Source organism: Armigeres subalbatus, chromosome 3 (genome assembly GCF_024139115.2).
Source record: "Armigeres subalbatus isolate Guangzhou_Male chromosome 3, GZ_Asu_2, whole genome shotgun sequence".
Taxonomy (NCBI): Eukaryota; Metazoa; Arthropoda; class Insecta; order Diptera; family Culicidae; genus Armigeres; species Armigeres subalbatus.
This window is the reverse complement of record NC_085141.1, coordinates 372,231,729-372,259,241: the sequence shown is the minus strand read 5'-3', so window position 1 is coordinate 372,259,241 and position 27,513 is coordinate 372,231,729. Positions and strand designations below refer to the sequence as shown.

Below are 27,513 nucleotides of genomic sequence, written 5' to 3'. Positions count from 1 at the left end.
TGGCAGCTCGTTAACCAAGACGGACCTCTGCCTCTCGAACCTAACCCAAAAATTCCAACAAATTCCGCATAAACTCGTGGCAAGTGCAGAGGTATATTCGGCTTGCAGTGGGCGAGTGATTGCATCATCATTTCCTCCCCCTTCCCCACATTGACTTGCATTCTGACGTGGCAGGCGCCAGTATGACCTAACAAATGAGATCACCAGTACTTGTACATTGAAGATGTGTGCTAGTCCCAAGCAAACATCTGTTGGTTCCCTGTGCAAGAACAGCTGATCTGGTCATAATGGAGTGGCAACTACGAGCAGTCAATCAAGCTCAAGCTCAAAGCTCAAGAAATAGTATACAACCGAACCGACAGCACTAACTCACCTTACATAATCAGATGAGAACATTTCTCTAAACAAAATGCTACGCCACTGTGTAGTCTAGTTTTGGATTATAACCACAACAAAGTTGCATCTCTTACACGCTTTGTTTTAAGATTTCTAAAGAGCAGAGTTGTTCGATATTTTTTTAGATTTTGAGGTCATTTAACAGTTAATAGCAGCGGCAAAAAGTCTAGATACAACCTTCCGAAAACCAAATTATGTATCACCATGCGCTCATGGAAGAATGGTAGTTACGAATCGATAAAATATATAGCCAAACAAAGAATTACACAAATTTATGAAAAGGGGGGTGTTTTAGGGGAAAGTAATGATGTGTTTTATGGGTGCTTTTGGAAAAACGTATTATGAGGTGGAAACATTATTTTCTACATTTAAGGTCACTCCTGACGGAATCCAAGTTTAAAAGTGCTCGCGTTTTCGGGGGCACACCACTCGATACGGAAGCAACGCACAACTGTCATTTTTATTATTTCACGCATGCTGCGACGCAGCAAAACTAAATAAACAAAAATGACAGTTGTGCGCCGCCTCTGAATCGAGTGGTGTGCTCACGAAAACGCGAGCACTTTTAAACTTGGATTCCGTCAGGAGTGACCTTAATTTGTTCTGATTAGATTGAAACGATTTACCTATCGATGCAATTTTGATTATACAACTGCTGAATCAAAGCCATCTCTTACATGCATTGTTTCAAATGGTACCTCATTCAGTTGTTTTAATTTTTCCTCCCGGACTGACTGCCAATAATCACTTTATACCTGTATGCGTGGCTTGACACAAAAAAACGACCTTTTTTGTGATCCTTGAATATGCTAAAATTTTAAGCTTAATTAATTATTAATTAATAGGCTAAGCCAGGTCTGCTCAACTTTTTCAAGCCACGGGCTAATTTTTGAAATTCACAATTGCTGGCGAAAATATTTTGTACAAAACTTTTTAAATATTTTCAAAATAATCATTGTTTTTCCTAGAAAAACTAAACACGATTTATTTGCGTACAATCTTTTTTGTTTATTTTGTTTTCGTCGTTGGATTAGAGATCCATTTGAAACATTAAATGAAATTATTCACACCGTTTACCGGATGTTACAAAATGGAAATTTCGTTACTTTACCATCATATTCAACAGATTTACATGAACTGTTTTCAATAGGATGAGAGAAATGTACCAGATTTCAGCAACCTACTGTGCCAAAGTGCTTTATGTTCAAGTCATGAGTATGTTTGACGCTATCTGGTAGAAAAGTCAAGTTATAACTCATCTATTCAGGATCATTCAGCTCGGGCAGTGGTTTTCCTTTGTCTTGTAAAAATAGTGCCATTTTCTTTTCGAAAAGAATAAAATCTCTCAAGCATGGTACCAAGGCTTAGTCAATGGAATTCGCAATAATACAGCAAGTCAACGTATTCGGCTTTCATTTGAGTTGATAAAGTTTATTGTCTTAACAGCCCTACAGTTTTTCCAGTTAGTTGTTCCCTGCAGTGGGATCAAAGCTGTTAATTTCTCTGTCATTCGAAAATGATCAAAGATTTCTCTTATGAAGACAGCCACCTTTGCCACGTTTTTCACGTCAGTATTTTTATCGTTTGCCTATGAAGCAGGCGGCTTTTTCACGTAGCGTAGCTTTCAAATCTTCTGCAAGAACTTTTACTCTTCACCGTGTTCCGCGCAAACTAATGCTACTGAAGGAGGTTGTTTCCTTAGGATACGATGTGAACAACAACCGAAATGCATTCCTTAATAAATTCTCCGTATTGGGAAGGTTTCATCCGTTTTGCAAAATCTTATTAACAGCAAAACTGACCCGTACTGCATTTTTTTACTTCGTTTTAGCTTGAGTAAATAGAGTTTGTTGCTTCAATAATCCATTGTACCGTGCGGGACCGAAATCCGTACAGCACCGAAATCCGTCCACTGCATGAGGTATTAACAAATTAAAGGGGGTTAAAGGTAATTAATGTAGAAATAATTTATCTTATCCTGTTCAGATACTTGACAGTAAGCTTTTAGTGCATAGAAATGGAAAGAAGGCTTTGAAATGAAAACAACAAAAATCAAAAACAAATTTGCTCCCACCAAGCGCGTAGTTTTTGCCGCCATTTTGTTTTCGGTTAGAGCATAATTGCACCAAAAGTAACTGTGTTTTAATTGCTAATTGCGAATCATTACATAAGATGAGGTGCGTATCAAACTATTTACAGTGGTAGTTTAATCAATCAGACTGCTTGAATTTAAATAGTTAGTTAAAAAATTGCTGTACGGATTTTGATCCTTCGATTCGAAATCCGTCCACGGTGGACGGATTTCGAGTCAGGAGTAGTTTAATTTATTCATTATTTTATCATGTTCTTCGTAGTTTTTAATGAGTAAATGTGACTCAATTCAAAAGTAGAAGCCTTCATGCTCCTGTTTCAATGACAAACGTTTTATTTACATTCGATTTATATTTTCTAATGACTTTTTCATATACAAAGGTGCTTAAGTGTACGGATTTCGATGCCCCACTACCAATAATTTGAATCAATAAATGGAAATTTAAATTGAAACCTTTGAAGTTCTATCAACTTTTGTTTCCTACTTAGGCCCTTTCAAAAATCATATTTCATAGAATGCTTGGATTCAGATTTTATTCCTTCAATATAGAAAAACTTACCAAACAAATTAAGCAAACCGGCCTTCTTTTTTTTCAACGTGAACATAAACCACTCTGACTAATCTCTATCAACAACATCAACCTTTTGTGCTCGCTTAATGCAATCATTTCAAATAATGTGAAATGTTATTTCTGTTTCAACGCAAGCTCTGTTTTAAAAATCACATATTTAATAATGAATAATACTAAAAACTTCTCGAGCTAGAAGAAAAGCTGGCGGGCAAGCTTGATGAGGTTAAACCAGGGTAGCCACTCAATTTCCATTTTGGAATTCCCGGTTTTTTTTTCCGGTTTTCCCGGTTCAAATTTGGAACTTTCCTGGCAGAAATGTATCGAGAAAAGAAATGCTCGAGGAACAACCATGCTTTTACGCGACATTTTTTCGATTGTTTTCTGATCATGTGACTTAAATTCACCATCAAAATCTATGGAATTGTATTACAAAACATCCTAAATGAATCAAAGAAAACAATATGGTAATGTGTTAATAAAGCGCCTGTTCAGCAAAATCCTCTGTGGCGCTTTTTCAGTAACAGGCTTGTCAGTTATCGTTTCCGTCTCTATCCTTTAGGTAAATTCAACTTGACCCACTTAATAATTCTAGCAGTCACTGTTAGAAGTGAATCAAAGCTCATTTATGCATTCATTCTTTATTTTCAATTACATTAGCAACATATTAATTGAGACGAAAGCTCTGGTAAGTAATAGAGGCATTGTTATCCTATATTTTTCACTGTGAATTTTTATTCCAAAAATAAACGAGCTCATTATATAAATTTGATCTAAATTGTGATTAACATATTAAAGAATACTCAAGTAAAATATTTTTCTTGGGAAAATATTTAAGCGTTCTATAGAAAAATAATAACAACTACCGAAAAAAATAGATAGTTAAACATGAGATTTATTTATATCATAAAGCACCTCTATCCAATGTGAGTTCAAGGTATTCGTATTCCGTTGTTATGAACTAGCTTATTTTATTATCAAGTTAAAAAAATAACATGCTTTAGGAACTTGAGATAGGATTGATTTAGAATGTTTTAAACGTTACTTTAAATCGGAACCATTATTCAGAAACGAGACAGCTCAAGGAATATTTTTGTCAGATTTCTCGGAGAATATCAAAGTGGATTTTAAGATGTTTGATATTTTTAGGGAAACCATTTCATAAGAAATGGAGTAATTGCTAATGATTTCACAGACCACCATGTGTCATAGAAAAAACTTAAATTTAGATATATGTACTTCAAAAATTCCAGTTTGATATCTAAATCTAAGCTTTAACATGATTTTTTAATATTTTGGAAATTCTGTAATGCTGATAGAATATTCTAAAATTATCAATCAGATTTATAGATGGTAAAATGTGTTTTCTTGAATAGAAATAATTTAGAAGTTTTAACTAAGAAACATATATCACTAAGCAGATTTAAGAGCTAATGTATTTGTATTTCAAGAAGAAAGCTGGGATACATGAAAGCAGCGTGAATGGATCTTAGAAATGAAAGGTTATCGGTTATGATTTCTTCAATCTTTAAACTGAAAAATTTAATTCTGACACTTGAGATTAGTTTTTATTTATTTAAAATGTTCTGAAAATCTCCGATGTGAAATTGAACATTATGTGGAGGATTTTGAAGTGTATTGAAGGTAACCGCTTTTTCCTTCGATGGGATTCAAACTCATGACTCTCAATACTGAGGGCAAAATCTTCCGCATAATGCACATATGTATTCAAATCGGAAAATACCCGAAAAATTATCGGAGTTTTCCGAAAAAAAAAAAATCTTTTTAAAAGATTGATGAATTTCTGTAAACATTATTCTTGTAACTAAAGAATCAAGATCTCTAAGGGTCGATTTCTTCACCTCCGCTTAGTGCTTAAACCCAGTTTAAACGTATGGGTGAGCACTAGGGTGGCTCAAATTAGTATGGGAAAAACTTTGTTCAATTTTTGTGATGGGCCGCCCTTTTATTCGGTTCTATTTGATGGCCTGATGCTCTGGACAAAATTTCAGCCAAATCGGTCAACGTTTTAGCACTGGCTAAAGTTTATATGGAAGTTTATATGGAAAAATGTATGCAGAAACATCCAAAAACAGTAAATTGCAGCTGGACTACACAACTTAAGATGAAGAACTATGATACTCATTCAGATCTTGGAGAATTTAATACAGAATGTTATGCAGAAAACCGCGAGAAGATTCGAGTTTGCCCGGCTAAGTTATTAGCATTTCTCTGCAGTGGGGTTTGAGCAAATTTCTTTTCTTTTACCTTTGAAAAGAAATAAATTCACCCCTACAACACTCCAGTAAAATGCTAATATCTTTGCGTAATAAACTCTAATCTTCTCGCGGTTTTCAGCATAACATTCTGTATTTTATTTTACAAGAACTGAATGAGTATCATGATTCTTGGTCGTAAATTGTGCCGTCCAACTGCAAATCACTGTTTTGGGATGTTTCTGCATACATTTTTTCATATAAACTTCCAACGAGTTTAGCACTGCCCAAACGTTGACCGATTTAGCTGAAATTTTGTCCAGAGCATCAGGGCATCAAATAGAACCGAATAAGAAGGCGGCCCATCAAAAAATTTGAAAAAGTGTTTTTTGAGCCACCTTAGTGAGCACCGCTTAAAAGTTAAGCGGAGGTGAAGAAATTGGCCCTAAGACCTAAAATTGTCAAGGAATTTCTGTGTTTTATGGTGGATACGAAGAAATTATTCAACTGTTTAGATACCACGGAAAATTTGGGATTTCTGAGCTCAGCGTTTGTGCGGTGCTAAACTCGTTGGAAGTTTATATTGAAAAATATATGCAGAAACATCCAAAAACAGTGATTTGCAGTTGAACGGCATAATTTACTATCAAGAACCATGATACTCATTCAGTTCTTGTAGAATTAAATACAGAATGTTATGCTGAAGACCGCGAGGAGATTAGAGTTCATAAGGCAAAGATATTAGCATTTCACTGGAGTTTTGTAGGGATGAATTTATTTCTTTTCAAAGGTAAAAGAACGAAATTTGCTCAAACCCTATTTCAGAGAAATGCTAATAACTTAGCCGGGAAAACTTTAATCTTTTCGAAGTTTTTTGCATAACATTATCTAATAAATTCTTCAAGATCATAATGAGTATCATAGTTTATTATCGTTAGTTGTGCCGTCCAACTGCAATTCACTGTTTTTGGATGTTTCTGCATACATTTTTACATATAAACTTCCAACGAGTTTAGCACCGCCCAAACGTTGACCGATTTGGCTGAAATGTTGTCCAGAGTATCAAGGCATCAAATAGAACCGAATAAGAGGGCGGCCCATCAAAAAATTGAAAAAAGTTTTTCCCATACTAATTTGAGCTACCCTAATGATCCTATTACCAAAACTGGCAAGACCACTCAGCGCACAGACCAATCTGCCTAATAGATACTGTAGATAATCTAATGGAAAAGATAATTCTGAACAGGCTTGCGCCGTACGGCGCCTTTTGGAGAGGACGGTTTGTTCTGGGCGCGAATTAATTGGTGGTTGACAATGCAGAGGTCGACATAGAATGCAATTGGCACGGTATCCGTTCTGCCCAGTAATAACACTCGACGAGCAGAATGCGCTCAACAGTCAGCGTCTACTGGAGGGAGATTGCGAACTCGCTGCCTCTTTTGGGTGTACTGTGAGAATCGAGTACTGATCTTCGAGACAGGTAGGGTAGCGCCCCCATCGCGGCAGTTGTCCCGTCCGGCGATCCTGGGTCGACTGCTGTGGAACTTGATGTACGATGGCATGTTGAGGCTAAAGTTCCCGCCAGCATTCCCGCTAGTGGGATTTACCGGTGACGTAACAATGCCGTGTACGGAGAGTCCATCGAGGAGGTCGAATTGACTGTTCGATCAGTCTCGGAATGGTTGGACATCAGCAGCTACACTTGGCGCATCATAAAACAAAGATGCTATTCGTCAACAACCGGAGCTCGATACAAATGCGCATCGTGACACTATCTAGGATTATGGCAAATATCAGGAATATTAAGGCAGCACCGGTAGCCAAATGGCAGAGAGAGTGGGACAACTCGGTGGAAAACGGTAGGTGGACCCGTCTCCTGGTCCCAAGTATGATGGCATGGATTAACAGACTTGTTGATGATCCTTACTTTGGCTAGACCCACTTCTTTACAAGCAACGGATGCTTCAGGTGGTACCTGCACAGATTCAAACATGCGGGTACCGCCGCCTATCCTCAATGTATAGACTTCACAGAAACGACTGAACACATTCTATCGACAGCGGGGAAGACAGCGATTTTGGAGACATGCAGAATGGAGACTATCACCGATAACATCGCAGAACAGTGAAGTTCTGTTTCAAAAGTTAAGACCAGGTCGGCTGTCTTATCGCACAACGAGGTTGGCGCGCGGACAAATGTTGATAATGAACGGAAAGAATGGCACAAGGAAAAGATCTATAGAGCTCAAGGCTTTAGAGTGCTTACTGGTACAGGCAAGCGAGGCTCAATGCTTAAAAGAGCACGAACTATGGAGAATATTCGTAAATTATTAAGTCGACGAAATCGATGTATATAGCACAGTTATGATCACTCGATCTCTAGCCCACCGAATTCCAAGCTCCCTGAAAAGCAGTACTGGAATTTTCCACAATCCCTTGCGGCGCTCTATTTATGGATTCGACACCGACACGCTAAAATGCTTATTTTCGTGATTGAGAAATTTGCCATTCGACAGTACAATGTCAGTCAGCAACAGCAACCATTTATCACATATATTTTTGTACTGCTTCCTTTTTTCCCCAACGTCGATTGATGACGGCACGTGATTTGACGTGATTCACTTTTACTCCTTTGTTGTAGTACGCACTCGATTCGACCAGAAATCACCTGCTTGCTTTTTTTAAATCATCCAATCTACAATGTTTCACACAATTCTTCCAAGTTGCTTCTCTGTTGGTTTGCATTTGTTATTATTCATTCGCATTCGTAGCAAAGAACGAACATCTTCAATTCCATTCTTCTATCTCATCACACTTAATCAAAACGGGAACCACTTTCATTGAACTATTTTCGAGAAAAACATTTCCCCGCTAGGGTCAAACCCCCAAACAACACGAGGTCGTAGCAACAGCAGCAGAAGAGCCTTCACACCAACTTTCCCAAAACTACCGATCGATCGCCACACACGATTACGGTAGTTCCGTTCCGACCCAACGACCACACGGCACGCCCAAAGGCCAATAAAACACCGGAATCCAAACACACTGAGACCCAAACAGAGCCACAAAAAAAATCACTTACATCCGCGCGAGGTGCAGCCGATCCTGCGTTGAAAGATGCTCGACCTGAGCCATCTCGCTGACTAAATCCGAGTGCTCCATTTTGCTGATATCGAAGCTCAAGTTTCGGTCTCTATCGCCGCCGCCACCACCGCCCCAGCCGTGCCGGCGATGCTTCTTCCGATGATGATGGTGACGTGCTTGATGATGATTGCCCCCCGGACGGTTGCTGTTGGGGCGATCCTCGTCGCCTTCGCCAGCACCAGCAGCAGCGATAATCAACGAGCTGTAGACGGAGGTAGCCGTTTTCGCGTTTACTCTCTTTGAACAATCCGCGAGGATCGATCAAATAGTGGCGCGCGGCGATCGGATGGCGATGATTGCGATCGAGGCAGAGAGAGTGAAGCGGGTTCGCTCTGGTTTAATCGATCGTTTAACATCCGAATCCGCACCGAAAGAGGGTTTTTCGCTCACGCACAGATCACTCGGAAGCAACTGGAAATTGACCGATTGCATTAGCACATGTTGGTATTTTGGTAACAAACCGCGATCACGGCGCTGATCGTGAACATGATCATGGAGCAGCAACAGGTGGTACGAAGTCGACCCAACTGATGCCTCGCCACAATCAATGTGGAACGCATCGTTGTGGGCTTGCACTTCTCTGCTTCGCTGAAGATGTTTCTTCGCTTCCGATAAACTGCTCGGTATGGATAATTGATATCGGGAGTTCAAATCAATTTGCCGACGCGTAGCGCGAGTGGAGATGAGGGTCTGAAAGAAAGAAGACAATGGAAAATAAAGCATCAATAAGGTTGATTCGATCGATTCATGTTATGCAAACTGATTCATAGTGTTGGGCGGGTAGAAATTAAAATTTATCTTTCGTTATTGAGCATCCACAGGTCTATGCCTTCAATTATGGTAAAAATATATTATGAAAATTTCAGATTGATTTGTTATTTCCTATGATTGATGCATATTTTTAATGTATTAGATTTTTTTATTTTGATATGTGAACATATTAAACACACGCTAAATGTTACAACGCAGAATGATTTGTGATTTGATTTTAGCAAAACGAGAAACAAGTTATCAAGCGTTGGCAATAATCTCTCAAAATTTAAAAAAAAAATAAAATTAAAACACTGGTCTTTATCCAGATTTTTCCGCAAACCAGAAATTTCATCAAATGTGATAGCCACACCGTGGTAGAATTATTCCCATTTTTTATTTTTTTTTTGCGATGTGATAAAATATTGTTTATACTTTTGAATGATCGAATTTTTATTTTTATTTCAACTTAAAACGGCTACACAGTCTTTAAGGATAAAAACAAGATTTATATTTTCCAATATTTGTTCAACGTTTCGACACGGGGTTGGTGTCTTCATCAGGGGAAAAATATTATGTTTGTTCCGTGTCTAATGTTTGGTTTTACAATAACTGTCTGGTTTGGATGTTTATGGTACATTACTTCGGAAAAACTTAATTCGGGTGTCATCAATGAGTGATGAAGACACCAACCCCGTGTCGAAACGTTGGACACATATAAATCTTGTTTAAATTCTTAAAGACTGCGTAGCCGTTTTAAGTTGAAATATTTTTAATCAATCGGCCTACCTAACTCAAAGTTGATATAAATGAGCATGAGCATGAGCATGATGACCGTACATTTCGTAGTTGCAACTCCGTGATTGACCAGAACAATCGCAATTGCACAGGGAACCAATGGATGGTCCTCACGGCCTATCGGGGATGGGAATGCAATTGATGATGCAATCACTCACCCACTGCAATCCGAGAACACCTCTGCACTCGCCACGAGATCATGCGGAATTTTATTGGAATCTGGTGGTGTGGTTCTAGGCAGAGGTTCTTCTTGGTTAATGCGTTGCCATGAGATGAATTCCAGGAGCAGTTAATTCATGCTGAACAAGCTAATTTTTACTTGAAAAAGGCTTTTTTCGGCACTCTATCAGCTTCCAATGTTTGTTGGGTTGATACCAAAAATGTTTTCTATTTGCTCTCATTATGACGTCAGACTTTGCTCGGATTGGAAGCCTCATTTTAAGAGGCTTGGAGGTTCGGACACCTCTTTTCAAGAAGCTTGGAGGTTCGGACACCTCTTTTCAAGGGGCTCGGAGGTTCAGACACCTCTTTTCAAAAAGCTTTGAGGTTCGGACACCTCTTTTCAAGAAGCTTGGAGGTTCGGAAGCCTCTTTTCAAGCAGCTTGGAAGTTCAGACACCTCTTTTCAAGAAGCTTGGAGGTTCGGACACCTCTTTTCAAGAAGCTTGGAGGTTCGGACACCTCTTTTCAAGGGGCTCGGAGGTTCAGACACCTCTTTTCAAGAAGCTTTGAGGTTCGGACACCTCTTTTCAAGAGGCTCCTTTCAAGAGGCTCGGAAGCCTCCTTTCAAGACTTTGCTCGGATTGGAAGCCTCATTTTAAGAGGCTTGGAAGTTCGGACACCTCTTTTCAAGAAGCTTGGAGGTTCGGACACCTCTTTTCAAGAGGCTTCTTTCAAGAGGCACGGAAGCCTCCTTCCAAGAGGCTCGGAAGCCTCCTTTCAAGAGGCTCGGAAGCCTCCTTTCTAGAGGCTCGCCTCCTTCCAAGAGGCTCGGAAGCCTCCTTTCAAGAGGCTCGGAAGCCTCCTTTCAAGAGGCTCGGAAGACTCCTTTCAAGAGGCTCGGAAGCCTCCTTTCAAGAGGCTCGGAAGCCTCCTTTCAAGAGGCTCGGAAGCCTCCTTTCAAGAGGCTCGGGCCTCCTTTCAAGAGGCTCAGGCCTCCTTTCAAGAGGCCTGGAAGCCTCCTTTCAAGAGGCTCAAGCCTTCTTTCAAGAGGCCCGGAAGCCTCCTTTCAAGAGGCCTCAGGCCTCCTTTCAAGAGGCCTGGAAGCCTCCTTTCAAGAGGCTCAGAGCCTCCTTTCAAGAGGCCTCAGAAGCCTCCTTTCAAGAGGCTCAAGCCTCCTTTCAAGAGGCTCAGGAAGCCTCCTTTCAAGAGGCTCAAGCCTCCTTTCAAGAGGCCTGGAAGCCTCCTTTCAAGAGGCTCAGAAGCCTCCTTTCAAGAGGCTCAGAAGCCTCCTTTCAAGAGGCCTGGAAGCCTCCTTTCAAGAGGCTCAGGAAGCCTCCTTTCAAGAGGCTCAGAAGCCTCCTTTCAAGAGGCTCAGAAGCCTCCTTTCAAGAGGCTCCGGAAGCCTCCTTTCAAGAGGCCTCAGAGCCTCCTTTCAAGAGGCTCAGAAGCCTCCTTTCAAGAGGCTCAGAAGCCTCCTTTCAAGAGGCTCAGAAGCCTCCTTTCAAGAGGCCCAAGCCTCCTTCAAGAGGCCTGGAAGCCTCCTTTCAAGAGGCCTGGAAGCCTCCTTTCAAGAGGCTCAGAGCCTCCTTTCAAGAGGCCCGGAAGCCTTCTTTCAAGAGGCCTCAGAGCCTCCTTTCAAGAGGCTCGGAAGCCTCCTTCAAGAGGCTCAGAAGCCTCCTTTCAAGAGGCTCAGGCCTCCTTTCAAGAGGCCTGGAAGCCTCCTTTCAAGAGGCCTCAGAGCCTCCTTTCAAGAGGCTCAGGCCTCCTTTCAAGAGGCTCAGGGCCTCCTTTCAAGAGGCTCAGAAGCCTCCTTTCAAGAGGCTCAGAATCCTCCTTTCAAGAGGCTCAGAAGCCTCCTTTCAAGAGGCCCGGAAGCCTCCTTTCAAGAGGCTCAGCCTCCTTTCAAGAGGCCCGGAAGCCTCCTTCAAGAGGCCTGGAAGCCTCCTTTCAAGAGGCCTGGAAGCCTCCTTTCAAGAGGCTCAGGCCTCCTTCAAGAGGCCTGGAAGCCTCCTTTCAAGAGGCCCAGCCTCCTTCAAGAGGCCTCCTCCTTCAAGAGGCTCGGAAGCCTCCTTTCAAGAGGCCTGGAAGCCTCCTTCAAGAGGCTCAGAAGCCTCCTTTCAAGAGGCCTGGAAGCCTCCTTCAAGAGGCTCAGGCCTCCTTTCAAGAGGCTCAGAAGCCTCCTTCAAGAGGCCTGGAAGCCTCCTTCAAGAGGCCTGGAAGCCTCCTTTCAAGAGGCTCAGCCTCCTTTCAAGAGGCTCAGAGCCTCCTTTCAAGAGGCTCAGAAGCCTCCTTTCAAGAGGCCTCAGAAGCCTCCTTTCAAGAGGCCTCAAGCCTCCTTCAAGAGGCTCAAGCCTCCTTTCAAGAGGCTCGGAAGCCTCCTTTCAAGAGGCTCGGAAGCCTCCTTTCAAGAGGCTCGGAAGCCTTCTTTCAAGAGGCTCGGAAGCCTCCCTCCCAAGAGGCCCGGAAGCCTCCTTTTAAGAGGCTCGGAAGCCTCCTTTCAAGAGGCTCGGAAGCCTCACTTCAAGAGGCTCGGAAGCCTCACTTCAAGAGGCTCGGAAGCCTCTTTTCAAGAGGATCGGAAGCCTCCTTTCAAGAGGCTCAGAACCCTCCTTTAAGAGGCTGGAAGCCTCCTTTCAAGAGGCTCGGAAGCCTCCTTTCAAGAGGCTCGGAAGCCTCCTTTCAAGAGGCTCGGAAACCTTTTTTCAAGAGGCTCGAAAGCCGAAGGAATTTCTGGAGGACCTCCGGAGGAATTTCTGGAAAGGCAAAAGACCATTTAATCATAATTTCAATTACTGCACAGGTCTTTATTTGAAAATAATAAACTGTTCTAGATTTAAGACAGATTTATTTTCAAAGTTTGATAAACTTCTAGCAAATGCATTTATTTATTACTCAAATAAATATAAGTTATGACAGGCACCACATATTAACTAACAGTTTCTCTTATCTTAGATCAGTCTAATACGCAACCTAATAAAAACGCAAACAATTTCCAAATGTCGACTGGTCTTGATCACCATTTGGACTTAACAAAGAGAATCAATTGTACCCATTTTTGATGATGCGTAAAAAAGGCCAAACTAATTCAAATCAATTATGTGATGGTACTGATGAAACTGCGCCTGCGAAGAGATTGAATAAATCAAATAGAACTGTTTCCAATTGACATTGAGACATTGAGTCGTCCGTAAAGAGAAGGAACGCTTGTTAGGTTTAGTGTTCGTTTGTTATTAGTAATGATAGGCATACATCACTGAAAAGCTTGCAACGCAGTTTAAATTATGTTGAATAACAAATCAACCTGACCAGGTTCCAGAAGCGACTTCAACTGTACCATTACCGGAACTATTATCCACTCTCTTCGTTAGCTTTCCACCTACTTCAGTGCATCGATAATTTCCTCTTTGATTCTGTCCATCTATGTGTATAAACATTCAGTGCTAACATGCAACGATGCTGCAGAAGAAAAAAGGACGAGCAAAACAGAATGGAAAGTAGAGAAAACGCCGAGAAAAATAATCCCGAGACCCGATTTTCCACACGAGAAAATTACCTGAAAGCATTGGGTCGACAGCAGCAGAGGCGATCCCGCACTTGCCCTGCTGGGTGACGAACGGTTGGGATCAAGTTGGGAAGGTTCATCTTGTAAAAAAAAGCTCTATTGTCATCGCCATTGTCCACTGCAGCAATCTGCACAGGGTACGATCAGGGATGCCAGATACAATTTTTATAAGTCTGTATCAATCTCAATAAAATGTCTGTATTTGTCTGTATGGAGTTTAGAAGATACAGGAATTAGAAAATTATTAAAAAATCATGCACTTTTGACAACGTAGAGTATCGAAGTTTCAATAATGCAAAAGTCGGTGTAAGACTTAGTCAAGTCAAGTACGAGATACTGAAGACAAGTAAGGTTGCTGTATAGGTCGAAATACGTATTTTAGAAGTTACTGTGAAGTTACAATCTAGTGGTGGAATTTAATCAATGGGATAATACTATCTCGACTTATGACAAGTGAAGATATTCCACTACACAGCTCTGAATAATGTTCTTTCTTATCAATATGTACCGTTTTGACTCAAATCCCGAACATGTCTCATATTCTAAACACTGGCGTTTTAGCGTCCTCTAACTAAAATTTACATCGGTTTGAAGATGAAGATCAAGATTACAAACGTATTCAAGATTCACTGATGAAAAATACACGAATAAAGCCAAAATGGCCATTTGAACGCGAGTGTTTGGAATATGAGTCATGTTTGCAATTTGAGTCAAAACGGTATGTAGTTACCTTAGCATAAATTGATCATATTTACGCTATTTTCTAACTGAAAATCCGTCAGGAAGCTCAAGGGAGTTCGGTTCAGAGGAGGAATGAATCCGTTTGGAAACCCAAAGAACTGAACGGACATCTTTTGGGTTCACAAACGGAGTACTACCGGGCTTTCGAACTTTCTTGGGCTTCCGAACGGAACTCTTTTTGCGTTTTTGAACAAAATCGTTTTGGCTTCCGAACGGAATCTTTTTAGGCTTCGGAATCACAAAAGGATATCCCTTGTACAAACAAAGAAAAAAATCCCTTTCAGAAGCCCAGATGGCTCCACTCGGATTTCCAAAAGTATTCCTTTCGAAAGTCTAAAAGAAATCCCTTTGAAAGTAAAATACAAGATAATTTCGTTCAGAAGCCCAACAAGGTTTCGTTCGGAAACCCAAAAGATTTCTGTTTTGGAAGCCCAAAAGAATTTTTTTAGGAATTTCTTTAGGTTTTCGAACCGATTTTTTTGGGTTTTCTAAACGGAGCTCTTTTTGGCTTTCGAAAGGAACTCTTCTGGGTTTTCGAATCGATTCCTTTTGCGCTTCCTAACAAAATTCTTTTAGGGCTTCGGTAGGAAATCCCATAGATATTCTAATCGGGATCCTTTGTCCAGAAGCAGAAAAAGACTCCGTTCAGAATCCCAGAACGCTCCAATCGAAAGTTCAAAAGTATTTCTTTCGAAAGTCCAAAAGGATTCCGTTCGGAAAACTAAAAATATTCCGTTCCGAATTTTAGAATGATTTTTTTCATAATCCCATCAGAATTTCATTTGGAAGTCCAAAAGAATTTCTTTTTAAATGAAAGTAAATGAAGTGATTCCTTTCGAAAGCCCAAAAGAATTTCGTTCAGAAACTCGAAGGGATTCCGTTGGTAAAGCCAGAAGGATTACTTCCGGAAGTTCATTCAATTCTGTACAGAAATTCGTACGAACGCATATCTTTTGTGCACCATAATGGTATTCTGTTGGTCTTTTGAACGGGTTCCTGTTTGGCTTCAGAATGGATTAATTTTGGATTTCTGAATGGAATCTTTTTAGGTTTCCGAAAAGAATTGAAGAATCTTTCCGTTTTAAATTCTAAAAGGATTCTGTTTGGAACTCAAAAGGGATCCCGTAAGGAAGCCTAAATGACTCCGCTCAAAATTTCAAAATGATACTGTTTGTAAACCTTATAGAATTCCGTACGAAATCCCATAACAATTTTGTTTGAAACCCCCAAAATGGTTTAATTCGAAAGCCCAACAGTCCAGCAGTCCAAAGTTTTCAAAAACTGAATGTCTGTAAAAGTCTGTAACTTCAATCAAAAGTCTGTATAATGTCTGTAATCTGTATGATGTCTGTATGCAAGACCAAATGTCTGTATAAATACAGACATGTCTGTATGTCTGGCAACCCTGGGTACGATGTCGCATAGCTTTGCCATTCAAACCCGATGTGATTGCTGTACCAATGTCATGTTGCAGTAGGTTGTGTGATGTGTGTTCATTGTCTCTACTATAGCTAGCTGTAAAGCACTTGACCTGATATTCAAAATTTTGGGAGTCATCGAGGTTTTTTCCCCTGTCGGATTTTTATTCATTACCGGACTTTTTTTTAACTATCGCGGATTCAGCTCAATTCGGCGCACGAGAAAGGCAAAAAAGGTATTTACAATCGATTTTTATTCTCCTTTGGACAATTCACTGAATTGAAAGGTCGATAACACTGTATCACATGGCACGTGAATTGTTATTCTCGTCATCAAAACCCATCAAAGCAGATGACGCGACGATGCGTCCCGATGATAAGAACTTAGCACTCGTTGACGACTCACGCGTAAAGTGACGCGAAACGCGTCTTATCGCTTGCAATGTGGAACATCCGTAAGGCATAGAATCACAAGGCCCTTTAGCATGTCAGTCAATACCAGACAGGAAACATACGATGCAAAATCACAATCGCAGACGTTCGTACCGAACGATTACGCTGTGATTGCGATGAATGCATCCAATTGTGCATACCCTGCGGCGAATAACGCCCCCTCAGTTCGAAAAGACTTTTAGGACCTTCGGTAGGTAATGTATCGTGTGGAAAACTACCATCATTTTTCACCCGGCCAACCAATGCAATCAACGGTCGTTCAAGGATCTGCCGGCAGTCGGTCGAGTTTGACGATGAAAGGAAATCCTTCTTCGGCTTTCGTCTAGTACTTAGAGTTATCCGCAGTGTGCTATGCGGAGCACAGTGGGCAAAACCGAGCACAAACCAGTAAAAAGAAACAAATTTACCTTAGCGCATACTACCTTTTGCTAAGGTTGAAAGATAGTTTAACAAATAAGGGAAAAAACACAAAATAAAGGAGTGTAATTGTTACCAAAAACAAATCAGTGATGTTATATCTGTTAATCTCTGTGGAGAAAATTTAAATTCTGGTATGGAAAACTTATCCCTTGTTCATTTGACACTTCTTCAGTGAGGAACTGGGTTCGTGCTTCCAAAATTCACATAGAGAGAAAAATACACTTCTTCATTTATTTATTTTTTATCCACTGCATGAAAAACAGATGAGTTTAAGAAAGAATTTGCTAAAATTCTTCCGGAAAAACTTTAAAGAAATTCCTCCATGAATTCCTGTGGAAATCGCTTTGGACATTTTTGCAGTCATTCTTTAGTGAATCTTGTGGGCAACCTTCCGGGAATTCTTGCTTTTAAGGCGCCATTCTTGCGGCTTTTTACAGTAGTTCTTGCGGTCACCGCTCCAAGAATTTGCGAATGCGGAAATGGTTTAATGGTTCAGAAATCCTTTTTAGGCTGCGGAAATTCATTTTTTAAAATTCTGATAGAAACCTTGTGGAAATACCATCGGAGTTAATCGAAAACATTGCGAAAAATCCTCCTGAAATTACTGTTTTTCTTCTTCAGAAATAGCTTTTCAATTTTCGAACGGATTTCTAAGAGAGAAATTATTAAATTGAGGCGTCTGGATCAAATCAAGGAACATTTTTGTGTATTCCATTGGCCTGGGTGCAGCCAAATCGCACCAAGCGTCAAGCAAAAATTTCTCTTTTTTTTATTGATTTAATTTTATTGATCACAAATCGTATCGGATATCTTTCATCCCCTTAACTTAAAATATCTTTCAAGAAATGTAGATATGAATATAAATGCGATAATTTCCGTTTCCCTTTATAAACAAAATATCACAAGTCAGTCAAACAGCCCATTGGCGCGATTTGGCAGAGCCACGACCAATGTTGTATAAATATTTATTCGTTTTAGATGAATGCAATGGAATCAATATAAAATGTGTCGACACTATGAAAGAAATTCTGACGAGAAAACTTCCGAAAAATGATATGATATATCATGCTATGTGGTTCATCGTATAAGGAATAAACACTGACAAATATCTCGGAATTACGAAGAAATTGACTAGATGAAAAAAGAGGTTGTATACTATTTCGCCGAAAAACGTTTCAAGGATTTTTTTTTTCGCGGTACGACATTCCGCGGAATGTATCAACTATCCGAAACACATTTTGCGGAATCCACTTTTTTTCGAAAGACATTTCGTGGAATGTACCTCTTTACTCGATCCAAACCCGACATGATTTAATTATTTAAGCCGACACTAAAATTTGTCCGAAAATTCAAAATAAATATTTTCGTTTTTATTTTAAATCCGATTTTTTTATCTCACAAACCCGTACCCGACCCGAACCCGATATTGTACTATTTTTTCAAACCCGAAGCCAACCTGAACCCGTCGAGTTTAAGGTTTCAAAACCCGACCATCTCTAGTCTGCCCGGTATATAGCGAAAGGAGTTGATAATGTCTTTTGTAAAAGAACGCGTCTGCCCGGTAAAAGGCGAAGGGTAGAGTAACGCTTTCTTTGAATGGATGCGTCTGTCCGGTATAAGGCGAAGGGAGTTGATAATGTCTTTTTTTAGAAGAACGCGTCTTCTCGGTATAAGCCCAAGGGAGGGGTAATGCCTCCTTTAAATGGATGCATCTGCACGGTATAAGGCGAAAGGAATCGATAATGCCTTTTCAAAAGAACGCGTCTGCCCGGTATAAGGTGAAGAGAAGAGTAACGCATTATTCAAATGGATGCATCTTCCCAGTAGAAGGCAAAAGGAGTGGACAATTCCTTCTTCAAAAGAATGCATCTGCCGTGATAATGCTTTCTTTAAAAAGAACGCGTCTGCCCGGTATAAGGCGAAGGGAGGAGTAACGCATTATTTAAATGGATGCATCTGCCCGGTATAAGGCGAAAGAAGTTGATAAACCTTAAAAGAACTAATCTGCCCGGTATAAGGCGAAGGAAAGGGTAATGCCTTCTTTAAATGGTAGCGTCAGCCCGGTACAAAGCGATGGGAGGATGTAATGCCATATTTAAATTAATACGATTTTTCGGCATAGGTAAGGCAAAAGAAATAAAGGATCATTCTTAAAAACGTCTATCCGTAACAAAGTAAAGAGAGTTGCTCATCTGGCAGATATTATAAAGAAATGTGTAAGGGACAATTGAAATTTTGAAAATTACTTCTATATATTCTGGGAGGCCTTCCTGAGCCGTGCGGGAAGATGCGTGGCTGCCAAGCAAGACTTTGCTGAAGGAGGCCGGGTTCAACTTCTGGTATAAAAGTTTCAACGTGTTAATCTCGTGTTATACGAATGCAAAAAATGGTAACTTGGCTTAGGAACTTCGCAGGTAATAATTGTGGAAGGGCTGAATGAACACTAAGCTATTATTATTAATATTCCGCGAAATGGTGCATTCTGCGGAATGGTACAAACCGCCAAATGTTGTACCGCGAAAAGTTACAAATGCTATTCCGCGAAATAGTTTTCGGCGAAATGTTATACAATCGAAAATAGATGTCATGTCCTTCAATAGACTTAAATCTGGTATGTCTATAAAGAATTTTTGAAGGTTGAAAAATAATCTTCGCCATTTCGATGCTTGCTCCTGCTACTGTCGTGTTTATGTTTTCTTTTATTACTTGGTAGAATGAATGTCAAAAAGAAATGTCTACCCTTGTCATTTCTGTTTAAAAGTTTCCGTAGAATGTTGAAAACTAAGCAATTTAATTCCAATCTAGTCTAATCTAAATCAATCCAAATGCAATCTGAATTTATTCAATTTTTTAACTAAATTCGAAATTAGCCCAAGTTCAACCCAAAAACAATACAATTCTAACTGGAACAAATATAAATCCAATTGTACTCCTTATTCAATTCTAAATCAAATGTAATGGACAATTCCAAACTTAGTTCATGTTCCATCCGAATCCAATGGAAATCCAATACAATCCAATACCAAATCTTAATGTTGTGCAAATTCAATCGAATTCAAATTAAGGTACAGGTCCAAGGTATGTTTCATTCATCCAAATCAAATTAATACCCAATCTAATACAATTCTTTCAAATTTAAATGTAATATCATGCATCAAGGATCTGGCTTTTCATGCATCAAGTCTCTGGAGGTTCTTTCTAAAATTACGTAACGCCTCTCGCCTCGTAACACTTTTTGTAGGTTTAAGGTTTAATTTTTCTATATGGACCGTAAAGCTCGGCTTGAGCCCCTCCCTCCCCCTTCAGCGTTACGTAATTTGTGAAAGGACCTTGGGTTGATCAAAACGGCTATATTTTGAATTGCCCGACGTTTCGGCAGGATGTATTCTGCTTTTTTCAAAGGTTGTAATTTATTTTCACTCTATTTCCATAAAATTCAATTCATTTTCATAAGAATATAGTACATAGCAATTGTAAATTTAATTTTACTTATTTGAAATCCAATTAGGTTGCAATTATAACGCCTCGTGCAAAGATGGCGATGAATCAGTATTTGGTAATTCGAAATTACTATTAAAGCCCTAATTGCCTGCAAGTGCAAGAAAACATTTATTCACATTATATTTGAATCTTTGTTCTACTTTGTCTCTACTTTCCTTTCAAGCCCCTTTGTTTTTCATAAATTTGCGTGATTTCTGTTTTTTTCCCAAATACAATTTATCAATTGGGAAGAGACGAGCTCGGTGGTCTAGTGGCTACCGCTTCTGCCTTATAAGCAGGAGGTCGTGGGTTCAATTCCAGGCTCGTCCCTTTCCTACTTTGTATTTCTATCCTAGTTCTTTCTGTGTTTCACGTTCTACCAAAACGATTCCTACTGTTATAACCTTCCACATAATCCTAAAACCTCCCGTGGCACCTATGAGAGGTCGTAGAGTTCTCTGCATCTTTCTTAAGTAGGTGTCCAATTAACCATCCTTCCCCTTCCTCAACATTCGCAAGGACGTGGCCAGGACAGATCTCGACTATTGGAGAGTGCATTGCTTCCATCTAAGAGATAGTGATTAGTCCCAAATCAATATATGTGGTAACGGATGTAAGTGATGCACCTCTCATACAATAGTCTTGGCTTGTACCATCTACGAATTTGTGCGAATTGCTCAATGCTAAATACAATTTATCAATTGGGTCCTTGTCCTGTCTCGTTTTTTTATTACAAACGATAGCGCAACAGTTGAAAATACAAGGAACGATCGAATTAAAATTCTGTACATAATCTAAAGCCCCAAACGCAATTCAGTGTCAATAAATTTGAAATCATTGTAAAAGCACTAATTAGCATAAACTAAGTCCAGAAGATCATCTATTCACATTATACTTGATTCCTTATCACTACTTTTCTTCCAAAAACACTAAACAGAATTCGGGGAATTTCTGCTATTCCTATATTTACATTTTATCTAGTTTCAACTACGCTTTTCCCATGAGCCGATCGTGAATATTTTAAAATAGAGAAAAGTAGGTTAGCACAACATAAAGAAACAATGGTATCATCACTGGATGATAAATTGTATAGTCTTGATGCTCTTAAAGCTGTATTATTCACTTAAAGTTGCTGATTTTCATTGAAGTGAATAATCTACAACTGATTAAGATCTGATCACATATAATTAAACTCCAATCCTAAAATTTAAAGGGGTTGAAAACTACGGTAAAATCGAATCTAAGCCTTATTGTATTACAAAACCAAACCATTCCATTTGTTATTAATCCAAATAGCTCTCAATTAAAATTCTATTCAACTCAATACAAATCTAGTCTAGATTAAATCCATTTGCAAGAGAATAAAATCGTAATTCAAGCGATTCCATCGTGTAAAACTAGCTTTCTCAGCTGCTGGAAATTGCTTTTTCAGCTCTCGAAGAAGCTTTTTCAGTTTTTTGGAAAAAGCTGAGTTTTTGAAAGCTTCTGGAAAAAGGTCTCTCAGTTTCTGAAAGTAACTTTTACAGATTCTAGGAAAAGCTTTCCAGTTTGTGGAAGCTTTTGGAAGAAGTTTTCCCAGAAGCTGGAAATTGTTCTTCCAGAAGCTAAAAAGGCTTTTCCAAAAATTGAAAAAAAAAATTCTTGAGGATGGCTATAGGATCACTCCAAAACTGAACTTTTGATAGAAGCTCGGAGACCCATAGTGTTATATACCAATCGATTCAACTCGACGAATTGAGGTGATGTCTGTATGTGTGTATGTATGTATGTGTGTGTGTACACAAAAATGTGAGACAAGCTTTTTTGTACTTAGCTTTATCCGATTTGCTTGCAACAGGTTCCATCCGACGCAGAATCCTTCCTAATTTTCCGCTATTGAAAATTGGCCCAATCGGCCATTGCGTTCCGGAGTTATTAAAAAAACATTTTTTCCCCATTTTTCCCAGGTCCCCCATTGGAATTTTTTTTTTTCATAAATACTGCAATGCATTCAAATAAACGCAAATAAATGTAAATTGATGAAAATAACTGAACCTATGCAATCCTAAAGTGCAATTATGACCTCTCTTATGTGCTTTTCTTGTTACTATTATGAATTTTCTTGGTTTCGAGCTTGGTTTATAGTACACGAGAAAGGCACCATCACCGCTAGGTGGATTATTCCGGTTTTTTTTCTGTTAAAGCTTTTTGAGCCTCCGGAACAAGATTTTAAAGCTTCTTGAAGAAACTTTTTCAGCTTCTCGAAGAAGTTGTTCCGGCTTCTTGTGGAAGCTTTTTTAGCTTCTTAAAGATCTTGTGTTTGCTTCTGGTAGAATCTTTCTTATTTTCTGGAAGAAACCTTTTTAGCTTCTAGAAAAAGCTTTTTTAGCTTTCGAAAGAATGGAAGAAGATTTTGCAGCTTCTCGAAGAGGTTTTTAATATTGTTAAAGAAGCCTTCTCAGTTTGTAAAATATTCTTTTTTGGGAGAGTTTTTAAAGCTTTTGGGAGAAGCTTTCCAGTTTCTGAAAAAAATTTTAACTTTTGGAACATTCTTTTATAATTTCTTAAAGAAGCTTTTTCAACTATTGGGAAACATTTTTTGGTTATATTTTATGTTTCCAGAAGAAGCTTTTTCTTGAACATGCTTGTTCAGCTTCGAGCAACAGTTTTTTTTTACATGTTTTTATCTAAGCTTTGCCAGCTTCTGAAAGAATATCTTTCAGCTTCTCGAAGAAGGCTTTTTAGCTTCTGGAAAAAGTTTTTTTTCCTTTCATCCGTTTAAACCTTTTTAGCTTATGGAATATTCTTTTCAGCCTCCAATAGCTTTTTCAGCTATTGGAAGAAGTTGTTTTCAGCTTCCCGAAGAAGCTTCTATAGCTTCTCGAAGAAGTTTTTTTTTCGGATTAAAGAAAAAGCTTTTTAAGATTCTGGAAAAATGTTTTTGAGGTTCTGAGAGATGCGTTTTAGCTTCTCAAAGAAACATTTTGAGCTACTGGAAGCACTGGCGGAGACATAGGTTGGGCACCACACGATGTAATCACACTATTGTTCTCATAGGCTATTGTTCTTGCGCCAAGTGGTGCCCCACAAAATAACAATAGCTGGCTCCGCCAGTGACTGGAAGTAGTTTATTCAGTGTCTGGAAAAGCTTTTTCAGTTTGTGACAGTAACTTTTCCAGCTTTTGGAAGAAACTTTTCACCATTTGAGAAAAGCTTTTTTTGCCATTTCCAAAAAAGTTTTTTTTTTTCATTTTTTAAAAACTTTTTGAGTTTCTGGAAAAAAAGATTTTCCAGCTTATGGAAGAAACTTTTTCAACTTCTTGAAGAAGTTGTTTCGATATCTGGCGGAAGCTTTTTTAGCATCTCGAAGATCTTATTTTTGCCTCTGGAAGATGCTTTTAGCTTCCGGAAAAAAAAATTTAACTTGTAAAAGAATGGAAGAAGATTTTTCAGCTTCCCGAAGAATTTTTAAATTTGTTAAAGAAGCCTTCTCAGCCTGTGAAAGACTCTTTTTTTAGAGCTCTCCAGTTTCTAGAAAATGCTTTTTCAGATTTTGGAGCATTATAAAAGAATTTCTCAAAGAAGCTCTTTCAACTAGGGCAAAAGATCCGATAGTCGTGGGTGTTCCTATAGTTGCGGTAGTGTTATTTTAACAAAATCTACGTATTTAACGCAGCAACCCATATCGTCTATCAATTTGTTGATCTGTCATTACTCGAAAAAAGAAAACTGATAAGAAAATCCCTCCAAATCGGTAAAAGTATGAACAAATTACTTTATCTTTTTCTCGGCTTTGCACCAATAGTTGCGGTAGTGTTCCAATAGTTGCGAATCCCATAAGAAAACAATGGGATTCGTAACTATAGGAACACAAATTAGAAAATACCGCAACTAATGGAACACTATACCAATAATTGGAGGTATCATTTTAGGTAACAATAATGGTTTCTGCAGCGTTTGGAATACTTTTCGTTTTAAATATAAATGACGATCTATCGGATACGTACTTAAGGTGAGCGACATAAAATATAGATGTGGTGTAAGCGAAGAAATAGTGGTGGAACGTGCTTAGTTCCTCCACTATTGGGTCTTTTACCCTACTGGTAAATTTTTTTGACTATATTTTATTTTCCCGGAAGAAGTTTTCTAGCTTTTGGAAAAAGATTTTTTCTACCATCTGAAACAAGATTTTTCTGCCTCCAATAGCTTTTTCAGCTATTGGAAGAAGTTGTTTTCAGCTTCTGGAAGAAGCTTTTTCAACATCTGGAAAAGATCTGTTGACCATCCTTATATTTTTTCAGCTTTTGGAAGAAGTTTTTTCAACTTCGGGAAGAAGCTTTTTCAGCTTCTGGGAGAAGTTTTTTCAACTTCTGGAAGAAACTTTTTTAGCTTTCCCGAAGAAGATTTTTCTGGTTATAGAAAAAGCTTTCTTGTAAAATATTTTTGAGCTTCTGAGAGGAGTTTTTTCAGCTTCTCGAAAAAATTTTTTGAGCTACTGGAAGAAGTTTGTGTCTTGAAAAGCTTTTCCAGTTTGTGAAAGTAACGTTTCCAGCTTTTGGAAGAAGCTTTTCACCATCTGAAAAGGCTTTTTCAACTTTTGGAAAAGCTTTCTCTGCTTCTGGAAGAAGCTTTTTCAGCTTCTGAAAGAAGCCTTTTTAGCGCTCCGAAGAAGCTTTCTCGTCTTCGTTGTGAAACCTTTTTTAGCTTCTCGGGCAAGTTTTTTTATTCCTTGAAAAAGCTTTTTCAGCTTCTTGAGGGAACTCTTTAGTTTCTGGATCAAACTTTCTAGCTTCTGGAAAATGCTTTTTCAGCTATTGGAGAAAGCTCTTTCAGCTGTAGGAAAAATCTTTTTCATCTTGTGGAGCAGCGGTTCTCAACCTTTTTCTTGAGAGGTATCCCTTCGCACATTTCAATTGATCGAGGTACCCCCTTTTGAAAGGAGGCTTGAAAGGAGGCTTCCGGGCCTCTTGAAAGGAGGCTTCTGGGCCTCTTGAAAGGAGGCTTCTGGGCCTCTTGAAAGGAGGCTTCTGGGCCTCTTGAAAGGAGGCTTCTGGGCCTCTTGAAAGGAGGATTCTGGGCCTCTTGAAAGGAGGCTTCTGGGCCTCTTGAAAGGAGGCTTCTGGGCCTCTTGAAAGGAGGCTTCTGGGCCTCTTGAAAGGAGGCTTCTGGGCCTCTTGAAAGTTGGCTTCCGGGCCTCTTGAAAGGAGGCTTCCGGGTCTCTTGAAAGGAGGATTCCCACTTTTTTTTAATTAAGGTTTCCGAAACCTCTTGACAAAAGGTTTCCGGGTCTTTTGAAAGAAGGCATCCAGGCCTCTTGAGAGGAGGTTTTCGGGCTTCTTGAATGGAGGCTTCCGAACCATTTGAAAAGAGGTTTCGGAGCTACTTGAAATAACTAAAATATGCATACCGTCGTGCGGGGCTTCTTTTGACAAATCGGGGGCTATTTTGGACATTTTGAAACAAAAATTACAGCGTGATTTTCTATTAAATTGTCATTATCATCAATCGAATGTCTTTTTGACAGTTGAATGGCAACTTTCTGTTTCAGATTTGATATTTTTTTCATTTAGTTTTTGTAAAAAATCAAAAATCCAAAGTAGCCCCCGGAGTCAAAAGAAGCCTCGCACGACGGTATGTCGAAACTTGATCAATAAGTTTTGATTAAAATTGTAATATATCCGCCATTATGCATTTTTGTCCGAGGTACCCCCTGGGCCCGGCGAAGGTTGAGAACCGCTGTTGTGGAGGAAGGCTTCTTCAGAATCTTGAAGAACGTTTTTAGAAGAAGATTTTTAATATTATGGAAAAAGCATTCCAAATTTGTGGAAGATGCTTTTTCAGTTTGTGAAGGCATCTTTTTGGAGATCTTTTAAAGCTTTCGGAACAAACTGTTTCAACATCTGGACCTTGCTTTTTCAGTTTTTGGCAAAAGTTTTTCAGCTTTTGGGAGAAATGTTATGTTTATGTTTAGCATTTTTTTTGCTTCTGGTAGAAGCTTTTCAGGCTTCCTGTAGCAGCTTGTCAAGTAGAAGATGTTTTTATCTTCTGGAAGCTGCCTTTTCAGCTTCTGTAAAGAGCGTTTTGGCACGGCAAATTCTGGGTAAAGCGTACCATTGGTACTTCGCGTACCTGAAGGAATAAAATAGACCCCATCTCGCGGTCCTTAGCCTCTTACCCAGCAACTCCTATCCCTACCTCCCCGCGGTGCTGGCCGGGATACGAGCAACCTTAGGGAAGATCGGGTAACCAACCCCGGTGGGAACTATGGTCGTATGCTGACAGGGAAGGGGTTTTGCTCCTCTTCGGAGGTGCAAATCTTATTGAGCGTCTGTTCTCCATGTCAGGATCGGCTCACAACAGCGTCTGTTCTCCATGTTAGGGGCGGCTGATCATCGTCCGAGTGCCAGCGAGGGACTCTAAGTGAAACTGTGCACCATGGTCCACCGGAAATAAGGAGGAATGGTCCTCCGGAAATTTAGGGGGTTTGGTGTCAGGCCCTGCAAGCCAGCCTTTAAAAAATCATAAGCAACGAACAATCAACAAGAGAGTACGGACCGGAACCATCGGCGAAGACCACTGCGACGAAAAGGGACTAGCGACTTCATCGGGAGCACACGCATACTCGCCGATGTGCTCAAGGACCGTGGATTCGGCATCGTAGCGCTGCAGGAGGTTTGTTGGAAGGGATCAATGGTGCGAACGTTTAGAGGTAATCATACCATCTACCAGAGCTGCGGCAACACACACGAGCTGGGAACTGCTTTCATAGTGATGGGCGATATGCAAAGGCGCGTGATCGGGTGGTGGCCGATCAATGAAAGAATGTGCAGGTTGAGGATCAAAGGCCGGTTCTTCAACTTCAGCATAATCAACGTCCATAGCCCACACTCCGGAAGCACTGATGATGATAAGGACGCATTCTACGCGCAGCTGGAACGTGAGTACGACAGCTGCCCAAGCCACGACGTCAAAATCATCATAGGAGATTTGAACGCTCAGGTTGGCCAAGAGGAGGAGTTTAGACCGACTATTGGAAAGTTCAGCGCTCACCGGCTGACGAACGAAAACGGCCTACGACTAATTGATTTCGCCGCCTCCAAGAATATGGCCATTCGTAGCACCTACTTCCAACACAGCCTCCCGTATCGGTACACCTGGAGATCACCACTGCAGACAGAATCACAAATCGACCACGTTCTGATTGATGGACGACACTTCTCCGACATTATCGACGTCAGGACATATCGTGGCGCTAACATCGACTCGGACCACTATCTGGTGATGGTTAAACTGCGCCCAAAACTATCCGTCATCAACAATGTTCGGTACCGACGAC

At 39.8% G+C, this 27,513-nt stretch overlaps 1 protein-coding gene across 6 annotated transcripts in view; it reads right to left on the bottom strand.

Annotated features, from left to right (window-relative positions):
* Nucleotides 1-27,513, bottom strand: part of LOC134226471 (protein phosphatase 1 regulatory subunit 16A-like) — a 417,502-nt gene that overhangs the window by 150,406 nt on the left and 239,583 nt on the right. For all 6 annotated transcript variants that reach the window (XM_062707267.1, XM_062707272.1, XM_062707269.1 and 3 more), the window contains one exon: nt 8,354-9,105. In XM_062707267.1, coding sequence (XP_062563251.1) covers nt 8,354-8,433 — 80 coding nt within the window. In that variant the 5' untranslated portion in view covers nt 8,434-9,105. The remainder of the gene's footprint in view (nt 1-8,353; nt 9,106-27,513) is intronic.